Source organism: Danio aesculapii, chromosome 8 (genome assembly GCF_903798145.1).
Source record: "Danio aesculapii chromosome 8, fDanAes4.1, whole genome shotgun sequence".
Classification (NCBI taxonomy): domain Eukaryota; kingdom Metazoa; phylum Chordata; class Actinopteri; order Cypriniformes; family Danionidae; genus Danio; species Danio aesculapii.
In genome coordinates this window covers 11,004,389-11,012,730 of record NC_079442.1, presented here as the reverse complement: position 1 = coordinate 11,012,730, position 8,342 = coordinate 11,004,389, and the positions used below count along the sequence as shown (strand labels likewise).

The 8,342-nt window shown below is 34.6% G+C and overlaps 1 protein-coding gene across 6 annotated transcripts in view; it reads left to right on the top strand.

Annotated features, from left to right (window-relative positions):
* The first annotated feature begins 1,422 nt into the window (after positions 1-1,422).
* pcsk5b (proprotein convertase subtilisin/kexin type 5b) overlaps positions 1,423-8,342 on the top strand; it is a 215,209-nt gene continuing 208,289 nt past the window's right edge. For 4 of the 6 annotated variants that reach the window (XM_056463159.1, XM_056463164.1, XM_056463163.1 and 1 more), the window contains exons 1-4: positions 1,423-1,895; positions 2,944-3,048; positions 5,560-5,703; positions 7,933-8,076. In XM_056463159.1, the coding sequence (XP_056319134.1) occupies positions 1,719-1,895; positions 2,944-3,048; positions 5,560-5,703; positions 7,933-8,076 (570 nt within the window). In that variant the 5' untranslated portion in view covers positions 1,423-1,718. The remainder of the gene's footprint in view (positions 1,896-2,943; positions 3,049-5,559; positions 5,704-7,932; positions 8,077-8,342) is intronic. The other 2 variants (XM_056463161.1, XM_056463160.1) reach the window with 1 other exon arrangement.

The following is an 8,342-nucleotide window of genomic DNA, read 5'->3' as shown; positions in this document are numbered from 1 at the left end:
TTTTACACAGCGGATGCCCTTCCAGCTGCAACCCAACATTGAGAAACACACTATTTCGCACACATCCACTACGGCTAATTTAGCTTATTCAATTCACCCCACGCAAACACACAGACAACATGCAAACTCCACACAGAAATGCCAACTGACCCAGCCAGTGCTCGAACCAGCGACCTTTTGCTGTGAGGCAACAGTGCTACCAACTGCACCACTGCACTAATGAATTATTGTACTCTAAAACCAGGCCTTTCAATTTCTTTGTCTAATCCCTGTAGATGTGTAATTCATTTTATTTTAAAACTAATTTACATAATATTTGAAAAATAATCAGTAATTTACAGTATGCACTGTTACTGTTCGGTTAGACAAATCAGTTTTTTTAGATACATTTCAGCTTTACACATGTAAAAAATGTGTGGTTATGCTTAGTAAATTAACTTTAATACTTGTGAGTTTAAAAGTTTAATTTTTTTTTCTAATAAATATCTAATGTTTTTCTACATTAACACTGATTCATTGTCATTTCCACCACCCCTGTCATTTCCACCACCGCCCTGTCATTTCCATCACCACATACATTTTTTTTAAATATTTAAAAAGTTTACATTACATATTAAAAATGTATTCACAATGTATAAGTTCATGCTCTATTTAATATACAAATTCAATTTATTTATTTTCTAAAAAGCTCTTAACCAAATTAATATAACATTTTAGAGTGTGACAGGTGTACAATTCAGCATTTGGTCCTAAGGGACTAATTTATTTAATTGACAAATGTATAATTATTGTATATATTGTGCAAAGAATGGGTAAACTAGACAGAAAAATGATCTTAGACAATGTGTGACTGCCGCAATTTATTTCATTTTGAATTAAAATCTGTATATTGAGATGTGGTGGAAATGACATTTGTTCAGTTCACGATGTAAAAATTTTAAAATATTAACAATTTATCTTCATATATAAGTTTGAACTTACAGATCTTAAAACTAGACAAATTGTTTAAACTTAAGAGGCTGTGCTACATTAATTTTGAACAAGTTCTTTTTACTCAACTTCGCAAGGCTAAAAGTGCCCGTAGTTGAAGAATTGCCCACTTACAGATTGCAGAATAAGGTCAATACCAGCTGTCCCATTACTAATGAAACAACGATCTTTGGTGAATGTGTGTTCTGTTTAAAACTTTACTGTTATAGTTTAGACCTCAACATCAAACACTGATTACACACAAATACAGACAAAAGATAAACCAAATGTGTAACGTTACACAGAAGCATCATGGATCTCTCATTTGCCAACACAGACGGATTTGTTTTGATAAAACATGGTGTGTGTTTAAGACCCTGCGGAACCCCGGTAACCCCACACGGCTCACTGTCCGTTCTCTCTGTAGTTTTTGAGGGAGGCGCTATAGTCACATCTTTACTTAACAAAAAAGACAGAAATAACGGCACTCCATTGAGAGAACATATCAAGTCAAAGCTGGGCAAGCTCACTGTTGCGTCTTTCTCTCCGTGGCGTTGGAGGGTGTTGCGCTGCAGAGTGAAACATTCGGAGATTCGTATCCAAATCCTGCGCTCACCCTCTGAATATATGTGGAGTTCAAGCGACACTTCTATGAGAATCCCTGTTGAACGGCTAGACGAAGTTTGGTTGTTTTCCTAAACCGGGGGTGCTAGGGAAAATCGAGGCGAGAGAGAGAGGGGGGGCGAAAAATGGTTTTAAATAACCTCCCGTGCGTCCTGGTTTCACTGTGCTTGATTTTTTTCTCGTCTAACGTTACTCCATGTAAAGCTCGGATTTACACCAACCACTGGGCTGTTCGGATAGCCGGTGGACCTGAACAAGCGGAACACATCGCCAACAAATATGGGTATAGAAACCTGGGCCAGGTACGCGTTTTCATTAAAGCACGTTTTGAATAAATTCGTTTGTCTTTTTTTTTAATCATAGCTTACGTTGTGCTCTTTACTATCAGTTCAAGTGCATTATCACTTTGATTGAAGTTCAAACCTCAAGGCTGTAAGCTTTATACACAAGTTTTATAGAGTTTTACATGTTGTGTTGTAATAGTTAAAGCTGCTTAACTTTGGTTTTAAAGACTTACATTTTCTTAACATATTTTAAGACTCGTTCTTAATTGAAGAATATTCAGTTTTCAAAATAAAATCTTAGTTTGTTCTAGCAAGTAAACAGGTCTGAAAAATGATTCCTCAACAACAGGTGTTTTTGAAACTACTGCGATCTCTCTTGTAGGCCTATCCATATACTTTTCCTTAATAGTTATAAACGCTTTAGCATTACTTAAAAGAATGATAATTTAAGTAAGTCATTAGCTTCTTCAGGATTCATGACATGTTCAGCATGTTACGCGTATGCTAAACTTGATACACTTTCATGTTTCATAACTATATTCTAAGTCTGCAACTTTGCATGTAAGTGTGTAAATTGTAATTTTTAATAGGTTTAACCCCATTTTGCAGAAGGATTTATTTATGTAGGATTAACAGTAAAGTTTGTCTTCCAGGAGCAAGACAGTGGTAATATAATAATTCAGTTGGGTATGTTTGTTTAAATCAGTTTAGTAATTTGGAAACAATACTCGTTTATTTAAATAAAAGGTTAATGCAGGCAAAGTTTATGGTAGATCCTTTCGAGCAATGAATATTAAAATCAATGTCTTTCTAAATAATTAATGAAATGAACCAGTTTCATTCTGTTTGTGGTAGTTATTACTGTAGCTCATGTTTTTTTTATTTTTTTATTCATGGCTACTAATATTGTTGCATATTCAATGCCTGTACAGTTTAGTTACTTAGTATGGCAGCATGTTTGGGTTCTGATTTCCTGACCTGTTGTAGAAATAAAGCTATATTTTGTGATTGTAATTTATTTAGAATGCAGTAAAATAAATTAAAGTTTTGTATTTTGTTCCCGTAGATTGGTGATCTAAAGGACTACTACCATTTCTTCCACAGTCGGACAATAAAAAGATCGACACTATTCAGCAGAGGCATGCACAGCTTCATCTCCATGGAACCAAAGGTCAGGCTGTAACTATGACAACCCCACACCTGTGTGTTCTGTGGTCTGTATCATCAATGACTAAAACTTAAATTGCATCCAAAACAACTTTTGCAAAATGCAAAGGAAGGAAATGGATTTGCTCATAAATAGGGATGTAACCATATAAACACGATATACCCCCTATGGTTTCGAACCACAATACGCTAATTGCGAACCGAGGTTCCTCCCGCCCCCTCACCAACCCTCAGTGAATCTACGCACATTTACCTGCCACCCTCAGCCCACAAAGAACATAGAGAAAGTCTTTATTCAAAGAGAAGTTAAACAAATATCTGACTTTGATATAGAATGCTCAAGATAAACCAATCAGAAGGAATGCCCTGTCCAAGCCATGCCCAAGTGTTCAAAAGTCTGTATTTTACTAAAGCTAAAACATTTCAATTGTCATCAAAAGCTCCATAGTAACGAGGATGCCACGTATAACCGCAGGAAACATTCAGCATTTTATAATGAAAAGCAATGTAACGGCCTCAATGTGATGTGTGTCTCCCCAAGATGAGTCTGTAATGGCTTATGTGAAGAACATTAAGAAAGTACACATGAAATCAAAACTAACCAAATTGATTTTGTTAGCTCACACTGCTAGTTTTGTGGTGATCTGTTCATCTGTGACTTTAAGAAAAAAATTAGTTTGCCCTTTTAATTATTAAATAAAACCTGAAAACTCACTTCCTGTCTCTTTGCAGTTAAATTCTGAGATTACGTCTGTCTGAGGTACACTTAACCATGCCCCTCCAACTGTCGGTTTTGACAGCACTCTGACAACAAACAGAAATGGTGTCTGTTAGGTTGTCTTAAAACCCTTTTCCTGAACTTTTTGAATTAATTGCCTACTTTACTACATTCAATCAGCTTGCAGGAGAAAAAAAACAAGCCACAGCCACGGTTTTCTCATTTAATATTCTGTTTCTCTAGGAACTTTGCACAATATAAAATTTTTTTTAAATAAAATATTGGTCGGAGCTTCCGGTTCATGCAGACTTTAATGACTGATCATTTTAGTTCTGAGATTTTTCTATGCATTTTATCCTGTTAATAAATACATGCTGTCGAGGATTGCTTTAACACAAAACCACAGGACTTGGTTGATGAAATAAAAAGCTAAAGAATACTTACCTATCACCATTGCAGCATCTTCTCAGCCATTGCAACTAGTGATTTTTCTTAGCTGTAGTTCAGATTGAGCAAATAAACTCCACTCTTTGATGAGCACGTGAGTGCACTATATTGACACGTTGCCATCAAAAACAGTTTACGTGCAGAAATGCTGTCTTGGTGGGCAGTGTTAACTAAGACATATATAGTATGAAAGTGAAAGTTGTTCTGTGTGCCACCATCTACAGTATTTGTTTCACTATTAATCAAATAGCACACACTCATACAAAAGAGATGCTTATTTTTTGGAACATTCCAAATGTACTGTATGGTAGCATAAGTGTTTTTTTACTATTCTCCTGTAGAGCTAATTTTCATACATTTTAGTTTACCCAGGTGAACTGACTGCACTAATTTATTCAAAAGTGAATCAAGTGTTCCATAACATTTGTGGTGCCACAGCACAAGCTTGGCTCCCTTATTAAACTTTACTGAACTGAACCATACTGTATCATGGGTCCAATACCATGAGCCGAACCATGGCACTAATTTATCATTAAACCCCTAATCATAAACAACACATTTTAAACTTCATACTGTTTTTCTTTGGTGTTTTGTTTGTCAAAAAATTTAACTGTCATCTCTTACTCACTCTGAAATAAATTAAATCTTTTGTGGGTTTAGCTAATTACTATTATTCATATTCACGTATATAGATATGTGGTGTGCCAAGATAGGCCTCTTAAGGTATGACATCACCAATACAAAAAAAAAAAAACACTTATATATATATTGTAGTTTGTCCATGTTTAGGTAATTTGTTTTGCATGGTTAGTTACAGTTTATGTCCAAAAAATAATGTCTTAATTCAACAATTTCTTGTCTTCAGTGTCATTTAATGGTGCATGTTCACCTTGGAAATCTCTTTTTAATGGGCATCCTAAACTGGTACTGAAGAGAAGAAATTGTTGAAGTCATTGTTTTTGTTTGTTGTGTGCACAAAAATAACATTACGATTGAACCACTGAAGGCACATGGGCTATTTTGTCTTGTCAGAGCAAAAAAAAAATCTTAATTCGGGTTTTTAAAGATGAATGAAGGTCTAGGGTTTGGAAGTACATGAAGGTGAGTAATTAATAACAGAATTTCCATTTTTGTGTGAGCTCTCTATAAAAACTGAAATGTGTATACTATGACAGCGTTTGTGCCTTTATTTTAATAAACAAACAGAACTTTATGGATGTTTATCTTTACTGTATTCTAGTTATTATACTGCAATCTATTATTTATTTAATCACATGAATTTTACAGAGTATTAAAGTTGAATGAAACTTGATTGTGAGTTGCTAAAGAATCTCTTCCCCCCGTTCTCAGGTGGAGTGGGTGCAACAGCAGGTTGTAAAAAGGAGAATAAAGAGAGATTATAAACCCTCATATCCTGGTACTGTACAATCCAGTATGGGCCAGCCCAACTCCATTTTCTTCAATGATGCTAAATGGAGCAGTATGTGGTATATAGTGAGTATTCTTAATTGAATTTATATATATATATATATATATATATATATATATATATATATATATATATATATATATATATATATATATATATATATATATATATATATATATATATATATATATTCACATTATACATTATTTCTCATATTACCCACAATAATTAGGGTCAAGGTTATGGCAGAAAGGAAAATGTTTCTAATGCAAAATAATCTTTGGGATGACTACTATTATGCTGTTATTATCCAGTAATACCAGAATAACTTAAAATCCTTATGGATAAACTTAAGTTTTGCTATTAACAGCTGGGTATTCATTAATACGGCACATTAAAGAATACAATCAAAAAGTTAGTTTTTTCATTGTTTTAAAATGTATAAAGTTTTGTTATGTGCTAAATCATTTTTAAAACATGATTTAGGCCAAAATCAAACCTTTTTTTGCATTGAGAATCACCTTTTTTGAATTTTTTTCTTAAGGATGCAGGCGTTTTGTGTGCTGCTGTGCAACTGAAAAATGCATTTGGTGTGTCCTGAATTAAAATGCTATGAGGGTAGTGAAACTTTGGACCTTTTAACCAAATCAGATTTGTCATTTTCCATCATGCTTAAAGGAAAAGATGCCTGTGTCCCCAGATTAGATATTTTTTTTCTGAATATATCTTTTTTTCATTTTTTTTTTTTCGATTTTGCAGTCATCGTTGACCAAGCTTTAACTTCGGAATATTTTGAATATATTGAACTTTGAATCTCTATGAGAGCATTTAAGGGAGCATTTGAAAGCATCATCAGTCAGCTGATGCATCAGTGTATTGAACACTTTTATATCAGCAAGGTGTAGCGGATAGCTGTGGCTTTAATATGCTCTTTTTCCTGTGTAAACACAGGGTAAAGCGAGTGCATCGATGACCATTCTGATATGACTTGCTCTCTCATTAGCTGCAGTTTGTCACTACATCTGACCCCATGTGGGATCGAGTCGGCTGACTAATATTTAGCATGCGAGATATTGGATTTTCATTTGCAAGGTGTCTGTAATGAGTCGGCAAGCCTCTTTGTGTCATTCAGTAGTTCATACATAAAACGCTGAGTGTCGAGTACTAGCAGAGTTTCTCCTGAACCGTTCAACTTGTCGTCAAGTTCATTAACTTGCAAATTGGGCTTAGATCGGGCTTAAAATTCTGTAGTGTGAACTAGGCATTAGGGTGTACTCATACTAGGCTATCCAAACCGTGCCCAGGCGTGTATGACCCCAGTATCCTGGTTTGTTTGAATATTGTGAGTGCTCTGTGCCGCACCCAGGCTAATGTGTTGTTAAAGCTGTCAATGATTAATATTCCTCAGATAACATCAACACTTTGACCTGAATGCATCCATTTAGCTCAGGGCTGTTTTGTTGGACGTTGAGAGCAAACAAACTTGACATGAGGATGGGATCTTATCCCAGTTCTAAGCCCAATGCTACTGTACATTTGGTTTCAAATGACTATTAATGACTGTCTGAGATGCATGAAGGAAATACGCAGTAATTTTCTGAATTGCTGAGGATTTTTCACAGATTTTTACTCTGACTGTGACCTACCAAATAGCATGCATTGATAAGCATTGAGCTGTGGTAAATGACTTGTGTGTGTTCAAATCCACTGTACTTGGTCTCTCATTTGTTATTTGCTGTCTAGAGGACCCAAATGTAATTTACATTGTTTTTTGATAGAAATCTCTCGCTGTCACTAAGGCTGGATTTCACTAAACAAGAAAGAAAGGACCAAGAGATTGAAATATTATTCCAATTTGAAATAATCTTTTATTATTCTAAAATAATGTAGCAATTCTGTACATTTTGCAGCCATTACTCTAGTCTTCTGAAATCCTTCTAAAATGGTTATTTTGTGCTTTAGAAAGTAGAATGTTGAAAAAGAATGTTGCTTTATATTTTTGTAGAAACCACAGAACAAGTTTTTTTTTTTTCATTGTAGATAATGGCATTTATTTAATGTAACAAAAATTCCACAACATCCATTCCTTAACCTTTGGATGTTTTAATGTTTGATTTCTTTTTAATGGTAAAGCTTTTTAAAGACTTAAACATACTGATCTCTAATCAATAATCCTTAGCCTCTGAAGAATTAGGACAGATATCAGTATGCATTATTAATTGTATTATATATTTTTTATTCTACTGAATTCTGCTATCAAATCTCTAACTGTATTTATCTCTGTGTCTTTGCAGCACTGTAATGATAACATGCATAACTGTCAGTCTGACATGAATATTGTGGGTGCATGGAAGAGAGGCTACACAGGGAAGGATGTGGTGGTTACGATTCTAGATGACGGTATTGAGAGGAACCACCCAGATCTCATACAGAACTATGTAGGTGTATCTCTTTGTGTGAATGACAGTTTTTTTGGAATGAAATATCTGACACTTCGTAATGTTCATTATACATCATGCAGAATATGTAGTGTGAGGTGTATGCATGATACATTTTTTTTTACCAGTTAAAAGTGAAAATGGTGTATGTTGTGTATAGCAATGGGGTGAGCAATTAATCAGTAAAGCCAGTTGTCTAATCAGTAATATGTCTCCAGCTTGTGCTTTCAGATGGAGCAGCATTTACTACACAGAGTCATTAATTG